The 22,732-nt window shown below is 36.8% G+C and overlaps 1 protein-coding gene across 5 annotated transcripts in view; it reads left to right on the top strand.

Moving 5' to 3' along the window:
• Positions 1-13,119, top strand: part of KNDC1 (kinase non-catalytic C-lobe domain containing 1) — a 57,730-nt gene extending 44,611 nt beyond the window's left edge. For 3 of the 5 annotated variants that reach the window (XM_038140902.1, XM_038140901.1, XM_038140903.1), the window contains 14 exons: positions 667-1,064; positions 2,884-2,977; positions 3,089-3,186; positions 3,461-3,672; positions 4,982-5,095; positions 5,499-5,646; positions 5,899-6,078; positions 7,135-7,350; positions 7,663-7,745; positions 9,052-9,202; positions 9,607-9,729; positions 9,832-9,891; positions 10,511-10,668; positions 10,926-13,119. In XM_038140902.1, coding sequence (XP_037996830.1) covers positions 667-1,064; positions 2,884-2,977; positions 3,089-3,186; positions 3,461-3,672; positions 4,982-5,095; positions 5,499-5,646; positions 5,899-6,078; positions 7,135-7,350; positions 7,663-7,745; positions 9,052-9,202; positions 9,607-9,729; positions 9,832-9,891; positions 10,511-10,668; positions 10,926-11,157 — 2,267 coding nt within the window. In that variant the 3' untranslated portion in view covers positions 11,158-13,119. Of the gene's footprint in view, positions 1-666; positions 1,065-2,883; positions 2,978-3,088; positions 3,187-3,460; positions 3,673-4,981; positions 5,096-5,498; positions 5,647-5,898; positions 6,079-7,134; positions 7,351-7,662; positions 7,746-9,051; positions 9,203-9,606; positions 9,730-9,831; positions 9,892-10,510; positions 10,669-10,925 lie in introns of those variants that run through there. The other 2 variants (XR_005257391.1, XR_005257392.1) reach the window with 2 other exon arrangements.
• Positions 13,120-22,732: the final 9,613 nt, after the last annotated feature.

Here is a 22,732-nt window from a genome sequence, read left to right as displayed (position 1 = left end):
GTGATTTCTTTGCACCAGAAAATTAGCTTTGTTTGACTCCAAGGTGGCATATCTAAGCCCTGGTGGGTTGCTCAAGTGAAAAGGGGGACTTCTGGCAGGTATAAATGCTCCTGTCAATATTATACCAACCTTTGACTGTCACCTCAGCCTCTGAAGGCTGGTAGTAGTTGTTACAACTGAAAAAAGTCCCATCATAACTCAGTGGAGTCCTGTAGGAGTAGAAAGTTTAACATCTATTGGCTGTATCAAGTATTCTTGTCCTCTCTGTATGAAATAAAACCTTCAAGACTTACGGATGGAAAAAACCCTCAAAAGCTAAACATTTTACTAATGTGCACTTAAGTCTGACATATTTCACTTCTGTTTTAAGGTTTCTCAGTGTTGTTTAAATGCTTGTTGCATATGAATGGAAAATATTTTGTACTTTTCAGAAATTTATTGTTTAACTATTGCTTAATAGTTCTGAAATGTTTTTGACCTTTATCATTTTACAATGTGTAGTTGAGAAAAAAAATGCAAAGTCACAATAAGCATCTAAACCCACTGTTAGAGCACATGGGTAGTGTGCTCTCATAATAGTGTTTTGTATGTGTCATATTTAAGTTCAACAAAGCATGCATTACAGCACATGACCATTATTTCTTTTCCCCTACATAACTTCTTTAGGAAAAGGGGAAGCAGACTTCGATGTGAAGGCTGAGCCTATGATAAAAACATCATTAGTTGAAATTGATTTTGATCAGTCATCTTTGGACAATATCAAAAAAGAATTGACTCTGCAGAGTACAATCCCCACAGCAAAAGAGCAAGAATATTTGCAAAGTAACGGCTGTGGTCCAGGCTTTGCAGAAGAAAAGACAAATTCAGAGGAACAGACCATTATAAAGACAGCTGGAAACAGCCACCTGGCATCTCCCAATCTACCTGACTTTTGTGGCTGTAGTCCTGGTTGGAGCAGTGCATTTTATGGAGCTGAATGCTTCGATTCAGAAGTTCATAGTTACTTGAAAAACCTTGGAAAGCAGAAATCAAGTGAGTCACAAAATATAGATGCTAAAAAAGTGGTGAGTACATTGATTTTAAATAATTAAGATAAATCTTGCTGGTTAAAAGTGTGATAAAATTTGTTCTGTTATAGTGAATCAAAACACCATTTCTTTTTTTAAAAATTGACTCTTAAGCAGTTTAAAGTCCTCAGGATTTGTAATGTCTTGGTGATAAACCACAGGAGAGGTGTAGTATTCCAAAATAAAGCACGCTGACACAAATGTGCAATCACCAATCTACAACCCATTTTCTGCTCTTAAAGTTGACTGGAAAAGCACTGTCTGCCCTTTGCACCAGCCCCATGGTGGTGATACTGTAGGAAAGAGCTAAGAATGACTGTGCTGGAACACATCACAGGCATAGAACTTCATCAAAAGTTTTTATACTCTAGACCTACCTGAATTGGAAAATGTTGTGGAATAGACAGGGAATTTTCCTCTGACTTCATTACTAGTCACCCCAGATTTTTTAGGGGACAAACTACTTTGTCCACCAGATTCCAAATAGTCACTCCTTCTGATTCCCTTTCTGTTTACATAGTCTCTTGATCACCTTGATTTTGTTTTAATTGACGAAGCAAAAGCAGACCTTGGAAGTAAAAGCAAGCAGCTTCCAATTAGAATCTGAGTAATAGCTTTCCTGTGCTTTCCCTGTTCTCCATGTAATGCCTCTGTAGGAGTACCTCTTAAAAATCCAGGGGACTTTTATGGCTTTATGCTAATGAACTATGTTGTTAAACCTTTTGAGCTTTTCTGAAAAACATTGACAGGTTTTTCTTAAGCTCAAATTAATTTCTAGCAAGTCCATCCCATTAAAGCTAACCTATTTACCAATCTGTTGTTTGATATGTTAGCTCTGAGCTGCGTGTTTTCCGATCACTCTGCTTGTGGGAGTTGTCTGCTGCATTCCATGAGCTTACTGCATTTGAAATGCTGTTTCATGTAACTGGGTCACTGGTAGTTAACTTAGGACCCAAATGTAAAAGTCACCTCTTCTATAAAGCACAATGTACATCATGTTTGTTGTTTCATAATAAGTCAGAAGCTGAACCCAAAGTGGATGGCCCATTTTTACTGGCTGATAAAATAATGAAACCTTTGATATGCAAGCAATCATAAATGTAAATGTTTACTTTTAAATTTATGTATTTTGAGGGGCCTGACATACTTTCATTTCTACTCATTGCTTAAGTTACATAATTCTATAGAAATTTAGTTCCATTTTTTCAATTTTGTGAAATACATAAATAGAAAATGTGAAAGTTGAACTTTGAAATTTATATGTCCTTTATTTCTAGAGCAGCTTTCTTGTCTGCCTTCTGACCTGGTTGTTTAATATCATGTAATTATACTTGTTTGGAAGCCATTGACTTCAGTCAGACTTTCAGTTCTTGCTGCAGATGTAGGTCAGCTGCTTAAAGTGTTTCTAGGGCCTGCACTAAATTCAGAACATACAAATTTGAATTCTGGATTACTTCTGATTTTAAGTTTTAAAAATGCTCTTGAAAACAACCAGATAAGTGCAATTATAACTAAAGGCATATTTATGTGAACAAATTCAGACAAACTTCCACACAGTCGGATCATACACATACCTGCTCCAGTTCTTAACTTGTAGAACTGTGACATCAATAATGCTTTTCTGGGAACAGGTAACTCCTGCTGTATCTTGCCTGTAAACACAGATGTGAAAGGTAGTTTTTCATTGTTAATAACATATTCTTGTCTGTTTGGAAGTTCTTTTTTCTTCGTACAAAATAATTCTCTTCTAAAACTCACTTTCTTGAACTGCCTTCTGCTTACAATTCTGATCAGAATGCTATTTCTTTTTAAATAGGAACTAGAACAATTACTAATGATGGAGACAAAAAATTACAGAAAGACCATAAAGTTTTACCAGAAACTATTGCAGAAAGAAAGAAGAAGCAAAGGTAAGATTATAGCAACTTGCCAGTAATAAAATAGCTGCATGGTACTTTTAAGGACTTGCTCTGTACATCTGAATCATTGATGTTCCTATGCCATATATTTTAAATCTAAAGGTCCTGTAACTAAATCTATGTTGCCCAAACTGAGAGGACAGCTACAGGAGATGAAATCAAAAGTGCAGTTTCTTGAACTGGTGAAGAAATATGTGCAGGCAAGTCAGACTTTATTTCACTTGTGCTTCTTTTGTCATTTCATTACTGCATCAGTGTAACTGGCTGCTCAGATCACTATATGAAATTTGAAATGGTTTGTGTCAAACTGCCATTAAGATCCAAAAGAATTATTAAAGGTAATTGCTACTAGTATTGCTTAAAAAGAAAAAAAATCAATTGTACAGAATGCAATTTGTCTTTAAATTGGTTGCATTTTTTGTGACTTTTCCTCTCTAATTTCTTGTTTTATCATGGCCTTGATTCTTTGAGCAGATGATGTATGCAGAGCAGTGGGGTGTGGAATCCTATGTGCTGCCTACAGTCATTCACAATGGGAAAGCTGACACCACGGACAAGGCACCCATGGATGAATCATCATTGCTGCTTTACTATAACACAGAGAAACACCAGTGTAACAATCAAAATGGAGTGAGAGTTCTGCAGGCTGGTACACCCCTTGGTTTAATGGCTTATTTATATTCTAGGTATAATATATTTTACGCATAAATTTGGAGTCGGTTGAAGCATAATTGCTAAATCAGGAAAAACTTGTTTCTGTGATGAATCCTAGTTACTCAACATTTAATAAATTCTCCTCTCTTCTATCAAGTTTGTGTTATTTCTGTGAACACTCATTTACAGAAATGGAGATGAAAATGTCAAAAGATCAGCTGGCTTTCATTAAAAGTGTTCGATAATAAATAAAAAACTAGCAATTTTAAACTTTTTCATCTTTGACTTACTTGAGGCTTTCTCTGATAGTTGCCATGGAATCAAGGCTTTAAGTTACTGCCAGCAGTACAGCAATTCTTCAAATGATCATATAATCATATAATTTGGTAATTCTTACTAATAAGGTCTGGAAGTGAAAATGTTTAGGTTCGTTTCTACAGATTATTGCCCCAGTAATCAGTCCTTGGCCCTCATGAAGATGCAGGCTTATCTCAGGGTTTAAATGGGAACAGAGGTGTCCTTCAACTCTGGTGAGGGCAGAGTGCAGGGTTTTAAAGTACCTAGGCTGTAATAGTGTGAAGGATGGAAATTGCCAGAAGCTCCATCAGACTTGTGCTTCTCTAGAGGGAGCAGCTTCCTCCCAACTACTTCTTCCAGTTCATCCTGACTCTTGAGACCCATTTACACTGAGTGCTGCTTTTCCTAGTCACTACCAGCATTTTGCACAAAGTGAAGGCAATGTTTTGGAATCAGACTTTCCACATTCATCAAACCCAAATTTCCATGGTCAGCTGTAAGCCAGTAGGGGGAAGAGACAATTAACCTGTGTTAAGACCTTGAGAGTGTGTGTGTGTATAAAAAAATAAAATGCCCTCATTTTTAATGTGTGTATAATAAGCATATTCTGTTGTTAAAGTAATGACTCCTCTAATTAGAGCTACAGGGAATATTTTCTTGCTTAATGTATCTACTTCTTATGCTGTCATTATAATAAAAATGCTTTAAAGCAGCATCAAGTTAGATGATAGAAAAAAGAAAATGTAATGAGTTCTTCCATACTATTTACATTGCAACTTGCCTTAATAATAGAAATGTCAAAGTGGTTATTCACAAGATTGAAAGTAGAGAAACTCTTTATAAAACAAATTATGCTTTCAGGGCTGGCAATTACAGTACTTGATGTGTAAAAATAATTTTCAAAAGAACCAAAGTTTTATGAAGAGGTTGAGAATTCAAAATGCCTATTCTTGATATTTTGAGGATTTTTTTTGCTGTTGCTGTACTTGAATGCAAGTTGAAGATATATTCTGGCTTGTCTGAAGTTTTTCTTGTGCTTTACAGAAATGCCTTTTTAGAAGGTTACGTACAGCAGTTTCTTTACACATTTCGCTATTTCTGCACACAAGAAGAATTTTTGCAGTTTCTTCTTGATAGAATCAGCAGCACTTTATCCAGGTACAGTAAATTCTCGTGAAAAACATTATCAAAGCACAATTGACTTTCCTCCCAATAACAAATAGCTGTTTCTCAAAAGTCCTACTTAATTAAAATGAATTTTTAAGTTTGTTTTTGCAAGATTCTCTTAAGAAGTGAGAGCAAAATGAGAGCATGAGCTGCATCTGACAATGTGCTTACTTCTCAGTTCTGCTTCTCACTTTCACCAGTGATCCACTAATGGGTTGTAATTACAACCTCAGCTTTGTTTCCACGGAGCCATGGATTCTAGAGACATGAAAAATAGGAATTTAAGATACTACATTAAATACCAAATAAAACTTGTGGGCTTTGTCAATGCTTATTTTTAAATTGGAATTGGATATCAGTTTTGGCGTCATAAGTTTCTTTTTCTTCTCACTAGTGCAAGCCTGGATCCATCCACATCCCTTACCAAAATATGTAACCGCAGTTTCTACATCCTGCAGGCATGGATTGAAGACTGTTACAGTGTAGACTTTGCAACAAATACTGATCTTCTGGGTACCCTAAAAGAATTTATTTCTTCTAAGGTAATTCAGAATTTCAGTAGATCCTTTAAGAAAAAGAAAAATTAAGTCAGTTATGGGATATGTAACATAGTTATTACAAAAAGCTGCCCTAAGTACAATTAAAGTTAATAAAAGAAAATAATGCAATGTTTGACAGCTATGTTCAGTATGTATGGTTTTGGACGGGTAAGAATCTTACAACTGTATTGTAACTTGCTTGTAATTTCTGGGAAGTTGAGTTCTGTGTTCTGTTAGCCTCTTTTGCATTCCCAGGTTGCTTCATTAAATGGCTACGGGGAGCGCTTGCTGTCTCTGCTCGAGGACGCCTCTGCCAGGAAAAGTGGCAGTGCTGATCTGTGCTCTGGTGTGGATAAATGTAAAGAGGAAAGTGAGGAAGGCAGAAAAACATTACATTCCCTATGTAAAAAGCTCTCAGAAGATGTTTCCAGAAAGGTGTGTCTTGTCTTCAGACTGCAGTGTATGGAGCACATTTCCATATATTATGTTTTGACAAAAACAGAAGTGTCCAACTTGGAGTCCAGAACTACTTAGTAAGAATTATGTACCTGCATTTTAAATTTTCTTTTGAAAGTATGTAAGATTTAGACAGTTCTGTAACCATTACAATAATCTTGTTTTAACTCCTGACAGCTGTTTCAGTAATCACAGATCAGATAATCAAAATTATGGGAGTAGAATTCTTCATTCTTGACACTAGCATGTGACTCATAATTATTAGGAAACTTTTGCCCTCTTGTCAACCATTAATGCTTTTTATTAGGCATCTTTGTAAGACTATAAATACAAGAAAACAGCAGGAGCTACGAGGTTCCCTGATGGAACTTCAAAGCTTATAGCAAGAACTTGTCTGAACTTTTGTCTGTCTTTATTATTTTATTGTGTTCTACAGCCCCAGAAACTAGAACATACTGCAGGCTTTTCCCAAAAAACAGATCTCTTTACAGAGTGACCAAAATAACATGTGGAAGTCAAATGTATCAATAATTTGCAAGCTGAATTAAACATCAGCCTTGTGATAAAGGTGCACAATTCCATGGGTATACTGGGGATTCAGCCAAGAAAGGGCAAACAGAATAGAGGAACATGGACTTTTTTTATTGTCACTGCACAATAATGATAATGGACAATGGAAGAAGGGAAAAGAATGAAAAACCAAGTTTTTCTTGAAAAGGGATGTTTGATTCTAAGCAAAAAGAAGTAAAATATTTTATGGCAGCAAGCTTGAATACACAGAGGTTTGTTTTAAATACTGATTGTTGATTGTGATCTGGCAGCCTCCTGCTTAGACTCATCCACTGTGCATATTATATTAGCTTAAAATAGCAGTGTTGAGTAAACCAGTTTGTGCTGGGCTAATCTTGAAGGTTAGCTGAAGAGTTTTGCATACACAAAGGTGTTTCTCTTCACACTTTCTTGAAAGTTACATCAAGAGGAGATTTAGTGTTTGTTTTAGAGAAGTTGTAACCTTACATTTATTTTTTTCTGCAGAACTTCTACTGGAAGCTATCCAAAGGTGTGGGACCAATTGCACAGTATCAGAGAGAGCGACTGCACACAGGTTCAGCAGTTTTGCCCAAGCCCTGCTGCAGCAGTTTCACAGAAGAATCCTCAGTCTCCTTAGCCAGAGTGGATGAAGTGGGACCAGTTCTCTTGATTGAGTGCAGTGCCCAGCAGCTTTGTTGGCAGCTGACACTACTGCAACAGGTACAAAGGTCTATGCTTATTTGGAAGTACAAATAATATCTATATTCTTATTCTTTCTCTTCTTTCTTTATCATTTCCTAACCTTGTTTCAAGCTTATTTCATACTATTTTATGAGACTTTTAATTAAAACTTTTCTCTTGAAATCTCCACAGTGAAATTTAGAATATCTAATGCTATTCTTAGGCTGTGATCCCTCTCATAATTCATGCAGGTGTGGGGGGAGGAGGACCATACTCTGTCATTTTTATTCCTGAGCTTTTTAAAAGAACTGTTAGAATTAACAGCAGATACATCTTGCTTTTTTTTTTTAGGAAGTATTTAATAAATGTCATCCAGTACACTTCCTAAATTCCAGAGCACTTGGCGTTAAAGACAAATGTGTTGCTGTGCCAAAGTAAGTTGCTTGCTTTAACTGCCCTTTGATTCTATTGATGCACAATAACTTAGAGTGTTACACTTTTAATACAGCCAGAAACAGAGAAACTACTTAAATACTTAGTATGTTTTTTACAGACTAGATAGCCTGTTTATATGGGTTATTTAATTGTAGGAGATTTCAGGTGTGGATACAGGTATGTACCTATGCACATGCATGTATGTAGAAGGCCACATTTGCCGGGTGATTTCTTTGAAATCTGAAGTGAGTTCAGGTCAAAAGTTCTTATTTCTAAGAACTTGTTTTGTGAGTTGCTTGAAAGATTTCATTTTTGGCAGGGAAAAAATGTCATGGATTCTGAAGTAGATCTGTGGTCATGAATATGTTTATGTACATAAAATCTCAAAGACATTTATAGTCTTACAGAATAGTTGAAGTTGGAAGGGACCTCTCAAGATATGTAGTCCAATCACCCTGCTGAGAGCAAGGTCGGCTGGACCAGGTTGCCCAGAGCTCTGTGTAGTTGGGTTTTCAAGGTGGATGGAGACTCCACACCTTCTCTGTACAATGTACTCCAATGCTTCTCTGTACTCATCTCCCTTCTGTATGTTTGTATGTTAGGGAGATGAATTATTGGTATTTAGAGATATACAGGAATTTTTCTGTCATTACTGGAGTAATTACCAACCTAGCTAAATTATTTGCTCATCAGTAATTAATGTTTTCATCCAGCCACACAGACCTAATTATTTTTATGATGGTCTGCTTCTTACATACTCAGTGGAGTCAGTTAGCTTCTAATTAGTAGTTGTGTTGTTAATTGCACTACCTATGGTAGATTTTTGCTTCTAAGGATAGGGAATGAACATCTAAAGCAACTCAGGTTGTTCAATGGCCAAGATAGATCACCTGGTTTATACAGATTTTGGGGCTCAGTCATGGGAAAGGACATGAGTGGTGCCACTCGGTATCAGGCTCAATTTCTTATGTGGCTGTGGTTCTTGAGTTTGGGTTTCTGGCTGTTATTTTGTGTCAAATTGGCTGAGGTTTTATTGTGCACTAATGAGAGGTGTAAGTGTTTTTATGTACAGAAATGTATCCTGTATATGCTTAACTTTTTTGATCAGATACACTTACCTTGTAATTATAAGGAAGAAAAAGTAACATGGCTCACTACATGTTCATGAAGTATAAAATCAAGATGCCAAGCAATGCAAAATTATATTAAATGGTTAGAAGTTGACATCTTCACAATCAAGATTTTCTTTAAAAATCCAATATCAGCCAGAATTATTTTTGCCTTTTTTTTCTGTATTTTCCTTAGGGCAGTTTCTGCTGAGACAGTTTCCCTTAAAGTCTGTAATCTTTTTCTGTCGAAGTGCATACAAGACCAGTACCTTCTGAAATTATTGAAAAATGCAGACAGTATCAGCACCTGGGTTGCTGCTGAAATTGTAACATGTCACACAACTAAGGTTTGTTGTTGTTTATTGTACTATTAACTACAAAACAGCTATGTACTTGTCATTATCTATGACTTGTTATGTAGCACACCTGCAAGCAATAGTCTGAAATGCACCTGTGAGTGGGCAGTTAACAATTTGGTTTGTTGTCACAAGGAGGGTCTTGGATGCTATTTAGTAGCAGGTGTCAAAATCTAACAGAATGTAAGAAATGGATTGTCTGAGGGGAATATGGGTCAAACTTTCTTCAAGGACACCTGAGTGACAGGAAGCGACATTGTAAAGGGAGATGTTTCTACAGGCAGCAGTTTTGATAAGAAATTGAAAAGGAAATACCTCTTCTTCCTACTCATTTAATTTTATTGTGTAGATTTATTACGTATATGTATATATAATAATCTTCATTTTTTTTCCAGCGGCAGGTGAGCTTGTTATCAAAATTTCTTCTTATAGCAAAATGCTGCTATGAACAAAGAAATTTTGCTACTGCAATGCAAATACTAGCAGGCTTGGAAAATCTTATTGTACGACAGTTGCCAGTAAGTTTGGGGCTCTGTTCTCTAACCATTTTGCTTAATATAATCTTGTTCCAATATAGAAACTAATGTGAAAACTATATATATATTCTATTTTATTGTAAGGCCTGGAAAATTCTACCTGCAAAAGTAGCTGAGATAATGGAGGAGCTCAAGGCTGTTGAGGTATAGTATAAAGTTCTTAATGCAAAATTACATCTTTGGGGTTGGAGAAGGTGTAAGATCTGCTTAAATGGGTGTCTCTGCAGAGTGAAAACCATAATTATTACTTTAAATTGTGAGTTTTATTTGATTGAAGACCTTTTACTCCTAATCCAAGAGTTTACATAAATTTTAGTCTCTGTATTTCTTTAACATTTGTCCTGTGTGACAAATGAAAATTTCAAAAGCAAGTTAAAACATTAGATATGCTACACTGCATTAGAAGATTTCTGCAGAAGCTTCGCAGCTGTAATGTGTTTTGAAAAATCTTAAGTGCCTATTTTATTATAGGCATTCTTTTATTGATCTGTATGATTTTGAAACATAGTGGGGTTTTAAAATGCAGTTTTGCCTGTGATTTAGAACAATAGAAATTATGTATGAAATATCTTTTGATTAAAGTTACTTTATTTGTGTACTTTAAAAAGTTTGCCACCAGATGAATTCATAGTGTTGTCTTCAACTTCAGTGCCAGAAGTTAATATTCATGACAAATAAATAGGTAGTGTTAAGTACATGGGGAACTTGAAAAACTTTGCCCAAGACTTAATGTGAGATTAATCTGTGGGCATTTCTTAACTAGGTGTTTTTAAAAAGTGATAGCTTATGTCTGATGGAAGGAGACAGATTCAAAACTCTTCCAACAATTCCATCAGCCCATGTTTTGGCTATGCATGTCCAGCAACTTGAAACTGGAGGATTCACAATGACAAATGGAGCTCACAAGTGGACTAAACTTAGGTAATTATTTTAATTATGTGCATATATCACCTATGTTTTTTATTATTGTCTAATGCGATAATGAGAGCTAATGCAGCATTTCACAATTAACAGTTCAAATAGTTCCATTTGTTTACACATGTAACTAGAGGTGTATAAACAATAGAATAAAGTGCTGGATGCCTTTGAATTTCCTTTAAGGTTTGTTTTTTGGTTTATGCTTTTGTTTTTATCATCAGCAAAACAAACTAATCTTTTTTACCATATTCTCTTACAAGAAATATTGCAAAAGTCGTGAGCCAAGTTCATGCCTTTCAAGAGAATCCTTATACATATGCACCAGATTTCAAGCTGCAGTCTTACCTCAGACAAAGAATAACTCGTTTTAAAGATGCAGACATTTCTGCCTTAGCAGCTGACAACTGTGCCAACTTCCATCAGATACCAGCAGAAAAACATTCTCGAAAAATTCAGGACACACTGCGCAGGATGAAAGCAACATTTCAGTAATTATTTATGTTTCATCTGTTCTATTCTGGGTCTAGACTGTAAAACTGGATTAAGTTGACTTCATCTACTGGATCTACTTCCAAGAAAATACTTAAATGAAGCAACATATGATACTTTCTCAAGTTGAAATTATTATATTTCATAACGTGGAATTATAAAATGCTGACTAATGAAATTTGAATCACTGGCAACTGAATGGCAGATCAAAAGAATAAAAAGAGAGATAAAATTTAAGAGAGTATAGATGAAAAGCCTTATTAATTTTGTTACTCTTCTTTAGCCTAAATAATTAATAAGCCTGAAAACCAATATCTAAAAAATACTGTGGAAAAAAAAGTTAAAATTACAGCTTCTGTTGCCAAGTTGGCCTAGGAGAGTTCAAAACATAGTTCATTAAATGTTGAATCTATTTTTATATAAACACGGTACACTTATATCCTGTCACATTGTGCATATAATTCAGAAACACAGATCCTCTGCTATTCATTAACTGTTGGTGTGTCTTGCTTTTATGCTGTGTATTATGAAAACTGTAACTGACATAAATAACTGGCTGTCTATTTCTCCTACCAAGGAAGGAGAGGAATGCTATCGTTCAACTATTTTTTTTAGTTTGATTTTAAAATGATCAGACTAACCTGTTTCTAAATGAAAGATCTGAATGTAAGTATTACCAATTTGTTGCTCTGCTTTGCACTCCTGGCATTGTGAAGACAGTAAATGTGAAATTGCTCTTTTCATCTGTATTTGGCACAAGTCACTTTGCCAGTTTATGTCTGTCTGCACATTTGAGTATGGCTTTTGCTCCTGAGATTGTTTTTGTAGATCACAGTGCTCCAGCAGCATCCAGTAGGAGATAACCATGTGAAATATGGATCTGCAACTTGTAAAACTGTGGTGCTAACCTATTCATAGAGCTTATACTTACAAGACCTTCTAAATGGCCATGAAATATGTTGCTGTTGCTAGAAAATTTGTTGAGCTACCCAGGTTTATGCAGGGCCAGAATGTTAAGGCTGAAAATTAGTTAAAAATACAAGTATTTCTACCAGAGGGAGCAATGGTAGTGCTGAATGAGAAGTAGGGAAGGGCAAGAAACACTGAAACACTGTTCTGAAAGTGATTTGCTTAGAACTGTCTGCTTAGAACTGTTCTAAAAATTAAAAAGAAAATGTTTTGGGAGAAGTGAAGGGCAGATGTGAAGTAAGTATTTCATCAGGTGTTAGTGATGGAGAGGGATAATGATGTCAGAAATGGGAGCGTGTACATGTCTGATGTTTTGCAGTTGTACTGTTGTGTTTGACAGAAATGCATGTGCACATGCTAAACTGTAGCTTTCTTAATGTGTAAGAGGAAGGCTTCTCCTTTTCTTTGTTAGTAACAGCAATATAACATCTCAACCCTCTCTCATGTTCCTCAGAAAAAATACAGTGTGTCCATACTTTCCTTTAAATACTCAGTTACATTTTCTTACTAATACAATACCACTAACTTGTGGCTCTTATTGGTTTAAACACTGAAGAACTCAGTCCTCAACAGGGTTTTCTTGCTTTTGTTCTACTTTTAATATGATTTATGTTATTTACCATATGTAGGTTTAACATGTCATTAATTATAGTATTCTGACTTACCCTTAGGGAAGTAAATTGTGTTGCTATTTCTCTAAAGATTGTCAAATGTGAAAACATTTAATATTTACCTCTACCTTTATGATTTAAGAATGTTAATAATGTTATCTTCAGACATACATTTCACATATTTTATCTATATGCATTTATTTTAAATAATTGGTTTTGTTAGTAGTTATTTGGGGTTTTGTCAATTAAAAATTGCCATTTGCTTAAACCCACACCTTGCCTTTGAATGACAGTAAAATTTTAAGTAGCATAAGTTTTACTAATGTAAAATACTCCACAAGACTTGCTAATCACATGATCTTAATAAATTCATTTTATACAGTTACCAGTGAGACTTTTGAAATTGCTTTTGTGAATTTTCTTATAATTTATATTTTGCACTCATGAGAATTAGCTTATGTATTTCTTAGTTCTGTGTTGCTACATCTAGAAAATATTGTTTATTCTATGACAATAACTGGTGCTATACAAGATTTTAAAAATCAGCTCATGTCCTCTGTAAGTGCTTCAGTGTATCAAACTTTATATTGGTATTAATGCATAGTATTGAGTCATGGTACTACTTTGGGGTGTTTCCATCAATCAGACATTTCAGATTTTGTGTTTAGGCACCACCCCACAACAAAAACAGCAACAAATAGGTAATGAAAAAAAAAAAAAAAAAACACTCCTTTACAAAGAAATTGGTTTGGTTTTGTCTATGAACACTGAGGTATGTGCATCTTGTATGACGCAGATTTCAGAAGAAAGTTGCATCTAGCATATAACTATGCTGCTTATTATTTATTACTAACAAGCAGTAAGGGTTGAGCTAAAGTTTTTTCTCTTTGTGAGGAATGTCCTTTAAGAAAAAAAATGGGACAAAACAAAGAAAAAAGCTTATTTTTATCTAGTTGGCAAAATATTATTGGCATCAGTAACCATACTGCATGAATGAGGGACTTTGCAGTCTGGCCCTGTGCTTCTGTTCCAATACCAAACCAGAATTTTTGGGGAAAAATATTTGAGTTTGTTCTTTAAGCCACAATACCCACCAGCTGTCCTAGCACTTCCTCATTTTTTTCCCACATTCCCCTCATCTTGCTTTTAGGTTTATTTTTCAAACAGTAAGCCATAAAGTTCTGAAATGAAGTCTGCTCCTTGGGAGACTTTACAGCTGCTTTGTGTATTGGTGCTCTAGGCATATGTTTGCTTTCAGGATCCCTGTGGTTTTCACTCCTCTTTTGAGAGAGCTGGGAAGTGTGTCCTTTTTACACCAGCTCCATTAGAAATCGGGTTTCCAGCTTCAGTACCTCAAGAAGCCTGCCAGGAAACAGGGATAGAATTCAATTGGAGCCTATGAACCATTCTGTAGAATCCCAAACCAAAGGAGTTGACATATAATTAATGAATCAATGCTGATTCATGATCCTGACAAATTAATTTCCTTAGAAAATTTTCAACCACTTCTAGACTGGGCTTTGTGTATTAGATTGGTTTCCTAAGTGTTGCTGAGACTCAGCATTTCTGTGAGTACTTGATGTGATTTGCAAAGGATTAAAACTTGAGGAAAGTTTGTAAATTAAAAAATAAATAAACTATAGTTAGAAATGGGTGGAAGCCATCAGTTTTTTCAGTGTTAAACATACAGTTGATTGTTTCAATCCTTGATATTTTGATGGTGGAAAGAGTGCAGATAAATTATTTTTCTCCCTCATACTTGTTTAAATTCAATCCAAAGCATAACCTTGTTTAAATTCCAAGTGTTCTGTTAGAGCTAGCTTATCTTTTTTTCAGAAAGTCTTTTTGTCTCGAAATATCCTTTATAAATAATTAGTTTTAAATGAATGCTGAGCTTTGACAGACCCTCAAAGCATTGGAAATGCAGGTTTGAACAATATTTGGAAACTAAAGTCCTATAAATCAAACTTAGTTGAGAGGTCATCTTTGGGATTTGACTGACTAGGAGATACTCTTCACCTATAAATGTTTTTCCCTTCAATAAGTTAGTATAAATGTAAGACACTGCCCTCATGATGGTTTGGACTATAAAGGTGTTTTGGGAGTCTTTTCTCCCCAAGAGATCTTGTAATTATTACATACCAATAAATTACTATTTTGTGGTGGAATATTCCATTGGAGATTTTTATATGGTTTCATAGTCTGATAACCCTCTAAAATACATGTGAGAATGAACGATTTCGTGTTATGAATTCCTACTTTAAAATTCCTGCAGCAAGCAAGTTTGAAGAAACTATTAATGTGGCTGTTTTTAATCCATCAATGAATGACAACAACTCTGCAAATAGATGCTTATTTGCTGTCACATGTGATAAAATTCATAAACAATAACAGTAGTCAATTCTTCACCTAATTAGCAAAATTCAGGATAACCAGCTGCACAGTCATAGACTAGGATTATTGGATTGTCTGGGGATAAGGGAAGAAGTTTTCCCAGAGAAAAAGTTTGGGTTTTCTGAGGGAGAAGTGTCTTGATATCCCTTCAAGATATCTCCAAGTTCTCATTTTCTTAATGCAAGGAAGTGAAAGGGCAAAGGACTTGAAAATAAAAGGTGGAAAAGAGGAGATAATTCCTGAGATGAGAGTACAGATCCACAGACATGAGCAAAGTAACTTTTCTCCATGACAGTAAACTACAGGTCAAAGGTCGGATAATTCTCTGTTGGGAATAAAAAATCTGCTAAAATTATTTTATTTAAATAAAAGATAATGGACTGAAACCTAGAGAAATATATGAAGAACTCAATAGAGTGCGAAACAGCTGTGTTTTGATGTTTAATCCACTGAGCTGATGAAATACTGAATATCCTAGGCTGCATCTGAAAATTGCATTTGAAATGTCACAAATAGTCTCTCATTTATTGTTTCTCCAGACCAGGGGATGTGTCAAAGAACACTGTGCTCACATCCCTGCCCATACCACCTTCTTATCCCTCTGATGACAGCCAGGATACGATTTGCTCTGAGCCTGGTGTGAGCACACTTCAGATACAGCTTTGTGTATATAAGCTAGTGCTGGAACCATAGGGAATAATCTTATTGTTTAAGATTTTACTGTGTTTAATAGATAAACTGTTGAAAATCTGCATGTGGAAAACAATCAAGATGAAAGTAACCATGGGACAACAGAGTTCATTATTCGAAGGACAAAAAAAGATGAAAGAAGCAGAATAATAACACTGGATTTCAAAAAAGCAAACTTCAACAAATTCAAGGAATTGAATTGAAGTACTGGGGAAGGAGTCAAAACACAGAAAAGTTCAAGAGAGCTAAGAGTTTCTAAGAAGAGTTTTTAGGGCCATATTTAAGTGTAACAGCAGTCTATCCACATGCAAAGGAAAGAAAACTCAGAGAGCAGTGTGGCTGCGTTAGGGCTCATCAATTACCTGAAAAAATCAAAAAAGAATACTGGGAAAAAAATAGAAACAAGACAGCTACATTATCAAGAACAAATATAAAAGAACAGCACAGCAGGTTGGGAACAAAACTGGACAGACAAAAAAATTTTATCACCAAGGGAAAAGCAAAACAATAAAAATGGATTTTTAAATATTTTTCTACTATGCAATAAGAGCCCTCTGCTTACCAGAAGAGGTAAGTATCAGATGGTACAAAAGCCTGGAGTGCTTGCTGTTCCACTGCCTCCCCTCTAAACAATGCTTGTCATAATCAAAGTTAACCAGGAATGCAGGTCAGAGGCTATCGAGCTAATTAGATGTACCATTACATTAACTTCTGATTAAATCTGTTCTATAATAATAAGGAGGAAAATTTAAATAGTCTTGGAATTACTGTATTTTTGATTGAAGAAGAATAAGTGAGTTCCCAGAGAACCAGAAAATAATACTACTTTTTAAGAATGGGCAAGACCACAGGAATGAGTGAAAAGGCAAGGTAAAGGGAATGACAGAGAATCAGCCAGGAAAACTTTGGCACTAGAAGGGTTACTGAAAAAGCTGTCTGAAAATCTGCAAGTGTAGAAACTAATTGAAAAGACTGACATGTTTTTGTCCATGAAGTAATTTTTAAATGACTTAATGGTCAAGGTAACTGTCCCAAGAGATAAAACCAGCATGTTGTACGTTGGAGTCAATAAATGCTTTGACAACAGCTCTTCCTGGCCTGATTATATATTTGGTTGCTTAGATTCAGATGATGGGCCTCTAAGGTGAATACACAACTGGTTAATAAATCATTTCAAAGGGTAATTAACATGCTTGTTGAATTGTGAAAGTGAATTGAGTGGGGTTAGGACTATGCAGATGTTATGAGTGAAAAGCAGGTGCAGATCCCTCGGGGACAAGGCACAAAATAAGTGAGAGCTTTGGCTTTATCAAAAGTGTAGCATTCCCACGGTGGGAATCCTGGAACAGCAATCAAACGAGGACCCATGGTACTGGAGCCCTGCTCAGGAGTGAAGCTCCAGGGAAAGTGCTGTGGGGGTGAGTAAAGAAATCTGTGCTAATTACGTTTCATACATATGCAATGTCCTGTTTTGCTCATTAGCTGCCCCATGTAATGCAGGTGCTGCTGTTTGAATTCCAAGATCTGCAGCTGGCCTTCACCTTGGCACCCATGCAGATGGGGGGAAGCAAACGATCCTGCCTTACAGTAATGAGGTAAAACATGCTTGGTGCTCAACACACTCGGGTGGTGAGAAAGGAACTGTCACAGTAACAAAGGACCTGCTTGGGACTCTGCATACTCTGATGAGGGAGGCAAACTATCCAGGATTACCATAAGGCAGTCTTCTCCTAGCCTACACTGCATGGAACATGTAGGAATGTCTGTGAATTTTACTGCTGAAATATAATGTAGGATGGAAAGCACACTTATACAACATACAAGCTTAGAACTCACAAGAATCATGATAATAGTTTAAATTTCACCTTCAAGTCTTACGGTTTTGGAGGATAAATATTAAATGAAAAATCAGCACAGAGCTTCAGTTAAAATCTCTGGGGATCATAACAGATCACAAGCTGAATATGAATCCATGTGTAGTTTGCAAAAAGAAAAGAAGGTGGGGGGAGAAGACCTGAGGTGTACTACACGAGAACTGCACATGACAGAAGGTAATTATTTTGCTCTGTTTGGCAATAGAGAAGCATCAGCAGGAATACTTTACCATTTGGGCACTGCAGCTAGGATACATACAGCCAAAATGAGAGAGAGTAGTGGACCACAATAAGTATATGTTTAGAAACATAAACTGAGAAAGACTGAAAGAATTGGACTTACATAGACAAGATTGGATTGAGCAGACCTGTGAATGCAAAATGTTGCTGTAAATTTTTTTTGTAGCTGCAGGGGGTTTTGAGGGGTTTTTGGTGTTCTGTGAAGCTTAAGCACTTGATTTTGAAACAAGGCTGATTTTGTTTCAATTTTTACATTGAAAAGTTTCCTGTGAAGCACTGGAATAGGTTGCTCATCTGTAACACACCTCTGAGATCTGCTTTCCTGTGAATTCTTAAGAACAAGTGTGATAAAACTCTGTAAGTGCACAGGCCTCCTTGTTCCTGTGAAGAGAGAGGGACTCAGTAGGGATCTTCAGTAAAGTAAATTGGGCACCAATTCAAATACTTACCTGCAATCAGGGAATTATATTAATTTGATTATTAATTTTTAATTGTATTCCAGTCAGTTCAATTTTTGGGGTTTTATTTACATTCTTTCACTGATACATACCAAAAGTAGGTGATGCTGTGGGATGAGTTACTAGAACTGATGTCAGAGATGTTATAGAGGGATGCTGAATTTCCTTTCTATGCCTATGCTAACGCTGTGGAAAAGTGACCTGATGCTAAAAGCAGCAGCAGGGGCAGTAGAGGCCGAGCCTGCCGTGCACTATCAGTGTGCTGGGTGAGTCCTCTCAGCTGCCAGCAGCTGAGTGACCATCCCGGGAGTGTTCCTGCATACATGTGGCACTCAGGGACATGCTTCAGTGGTGAACTTGAATTAAGGGCAGGACTCGATGGTCTTAGAGGTTTTCTCCAACCTGAAAGATTCCCTGATTCTATCACTGCTCAACCAAACTTCTGCTGCTTCCCTTCCCTTCTGTGGCAGCTTTCTGGCTGTGAAGTCTCTCCACAACCAGGAGATGGCACACGAGGCTGTCTGCAGTGTTTTAGATGCTGCTGCTGCCCCGGGAGCAAAGGGAGGCTGAAAAACCATCGGCTGTTCGGATGTCTGCCCAAACATTGGCTATTAGAAACATGCAAACACGAAACGGCAGAGTTTTTTTTAATATTCCATTTGTAAAATGAACATGTATTTATAGTCAGCGTTCAGCTGTTCCCTTTAATCTTTTAGAGAACATGCACATACATCATCATAGTCTTAAATGCTGTTTACCTTCTAGCCATGTGTAATACACTCATTTCTGTAAAACCTGGCTAAAGAATTACACTGCACTGTCTGGAGGAAACGTAAACATCGAATTGCAGGTTACAGGGGCAGTGTTAAGCATCTTAACCTAACTCCATTCCTGTCCTCACCCACTGAGCCCAGCTTTTCCCTTATTAGTAAACCAAGGGAATGTCAGGACGTGTCTGTGGACATGTTTGGGATAAGTAAAGGCAGATGTACAGTGTCATTTATGCTCTGTTGCTACAGTTCTATATCCTGCCGAAGTTCTCCAGGCAATAGTAACATTTGCAGGATACTTGATGGAAGTGACTGAAATAAAGGAAATAGGAAGAAATTGTGTATAGTGAGGAATATGGATGAAGGGGAAACATAACGAAAAATGTGAAATGGAGAAGACCTTTGAGGTCAGTAAAGAAAAAAAAAAAAAGATAAAGGTTATTTCCATTTAATTTGAACAGATTGGCTTTGGAGCAATACAAAGACTTGATTTATTTTAGGTGTAAGTTAGGGGGGAAGGAAGAGACAGTAAAACATTTACACTGCTGAGACCAATGCATTTCAAAGCAGCATTGTATGGCACAGACCAGGATGGGCACAGAGCTGATAGATGTCCCAGGGCTGCCAGCTGTGATAGCTCATTCTCCTGCTGGCTGACTCATCATGCTCAAATGCTACCTCAAGAATCAAGGGGGGAAATTATTTCTTCTTTAATAACTGAAATTGAAAAGCTGCTTTCAAGAATAATAAATGCTTTGGTCAGTATAATTTCTTTCATTTCTTTTTCAATTTCTTTAGAAAGTATTTGTGGGAAATATGAATGTAATGGAAAATTTCTGATTGAATGCACTCATATATTGCTAAATGTAACTTTAGAAGTAAATATCATGAAAAAAAATATCTTTCAGCAAAGACTGACAAAGTCCTTAATGTAAAATGTGAAGTTAGACTCTCTGTTAGGTTTTGAAAAGATTGCAAGGTGTCTAAGGGTGTCTAATTGTTTTTAAAGTCTAATTTCTAGTCTAAACAGAATTAAAGGAACTACAGATATCTGAGCAGTTTCATTTGAGCAGTATCCATAGAGATCTCCCTCTGGCAATATGATAGCAATGAGTGCTGAAGTAGGATTTACATTCCTGCAACTTGGATGGTTTTCCAACTGTAATCGTTTGTCTAATAATAGATAAATAAACAAAAGACTCTGCTTCTGTACCTTGCTTCTGTAACAAGAGCAGTACATGTTCTAAATGTGGTCCTGCTTCATACTGAATTTGACCTGTCTTTAATAAGCTTAAATTTTGGTAAGGAGCCATTGAAACAAGTGTTTTCTTTATTAATATTTGCAGCATGTCTCTGCAGAATATATATATTTTTAAACATTTCACTGATTCTTTTTAGCTGCTGGTGGCAGCCTTGTGTTAAGGAGCCATGGGAGCTCTTGGCATTTTGAGTGCTGTGTTGATTTAGATCAATTCCAAACATGATGAGACATTAAATTTTCATTTGTGCATTGTCACTATGTTTATACCAGGCCCTCCTGGTATTTATGCACATATGGTCTTTAAATGCCTCGTGGAAAAGTAGCTCTTATTTTGTCAAAGAGGAAAGATAATGATAATAATTGATAATTAAGAGATTGGTTGGAGGCCATTTGTAATGCTTTTAAGTCCTAAATAGTGATTACTCAGAAATGGAATGTTTGGATGAGCACATCAGGGCACAGACCGTGTAAATTGCATAGCAGATGCCAGCAGCCTCGTTTCCCTGGGCAGACCTGCATGGGAAATCTGTGTCCACAGGTGAGCACACGGCCCCTGTGTGGCTCAAATGGATTTTACTCTTTGAGTTGCATGACCAGCTAGCTACTCCTAAGAACCACAAATTCCCTCTGCTCTAGTCTCCCAGGACCCTCCAGTGCAAAGGGTCCCCTGCTGGTACAAAACGACAGTCCCTCGCTGTGGCCTGTGGCAAGGCCAAGTGTGGCAGCTCTCCCTGGTCCCCGAGGGGAACCCGAGGCAGCCGCACCCTCAGCTGCTCCCTTCAGTTCCTCAGCAGCTCCACCAGCGAGGGGACATCTCAGCACAATCCTGCCACCCTGCAGGGCACTGAGCTGGCTTTCTGGGGCACAGCTGAGCTTTGGGCTGCAAGATGTGGAGCCACAATTAATTCTCAAAGGCTGAGATGTAATCCAAACATATTTCTATTTATTGTCTATTATCCAATATTTCTAAATATTATCAACTGTCTAGTAGGCAGCCAAGTAGGAAGTTGTGCAGAACCTCCTCAACATGAGACCAGTGTTGTGCGTGAAGATTTCTGCAAAGCTGAAGGGGAAGGTTCTGCCTCCCCAGAGAAGGCAGCTGTGTATTCTGCAAACATCTGCATAGAGTATTGCCATTATCTATGGTAATGGATCTCCAGACTCCTGCTAGTGGCAATCATGTTGGTATGTCTGAGCTCTTTGTCTCTGCCCCCTGTAGCAGCAGAGTAAAAGCCCCTGCCTGTCCCTGTCCCTGCCCTACTCTGACAAATTTCATTAGCGTGAGCAGGTTTGCATGCTGTTGGTAATATCACTTGATTTCAAACATGGTATTTCTGAATCACAGTTTAGCAGGAGATTTTCAAGCAAGCATTTAATGAATAATAGATAGAAACAGAAAGAAGGCAGCTTAAAAATTTTAGATAAAATGAAACTAGCAGCTGTTAAATATTGTAGCAGTCATTACATTCAGAAGTCATCTGCTACCTGTCCAGGAGACTTACACATTTTATGTGTAATGGAAATGAGATTTGGGTTAATCTTGTCACACCATGATCAATTTGTGTCTCTGGGAGCTCAGCATTTGACACCATCTTTCTGCAGTGCCATTTGCTTCAATGCAATGCAATTAATAAACCAGCAGTGTATAAAGATGTAATTTGCAGCTCAGATGGTAAAAAGTCTTCAAATCAGTAAAGGCAGATGTATCAGTGGATGATAAAATTCAATCTTTTCTATTTTTAGTGCTCCATCGTAGGTCGTGTATTCTTTTCTGTCCTATATGACAGCTTGCCAAGTGTCTTTATTTGTTGACATAAAGCTGGAAAAAGTAATGTCATAGAAATAGACTCATATTTTTTGAAGTACTTGTATAGAGATATATATATGTTATATAGAAGAACATAAGTAGGATATCAGTCTATTGTTTATACTTATGCATAATATTCAGTAAGAACTAAGACTGGAAATAATTCTGGGCACATGGGACATATTTATCTCATTGGGATGGGATTGGGCCCCATCTGTGATGCAGAATGTGGTTACAGTGATCAGAAATACTTAAATTGAGAAGAAACCTTGCAGAAAAGTTACACTTTGTTCTTCTGATGTTCATGAGAATTAGTCCTTGAGAATGGCATTTTGCCTGACTGCAGGGGAGGCTTGGCAGGGCTCTGCAAGCAGGCAGTGGCACTGATATTCCCAGTTCTGACTGGAGAGCTTGCTGCCAGGCAAGTTAAATAGAGCTGAGTCAAGAGACCTGTCCTTCAGTAATTCAGTGAACAGAGCACATTCCTGTCTGTCTCCTCTCCAT

This window comes from Motacilla alba, chromosome 6, assembly GCF_015832195.1.
Source record: "Motacilla alba alba isolate MOTALB_02 chromosome 6, Motacilla_alba_V1.0_pri, whole genome shotgun sequence".
NCBI lineage: Eukaryota > Metazoa > Chordata > Aves > Passeriformes > Motacillidae > Motacilla > Motacilla alba.
Note: the sequence above shows the minus strand (reverse complement) of the source record. Positions and strands in the feature narration are given on the sequence as shown.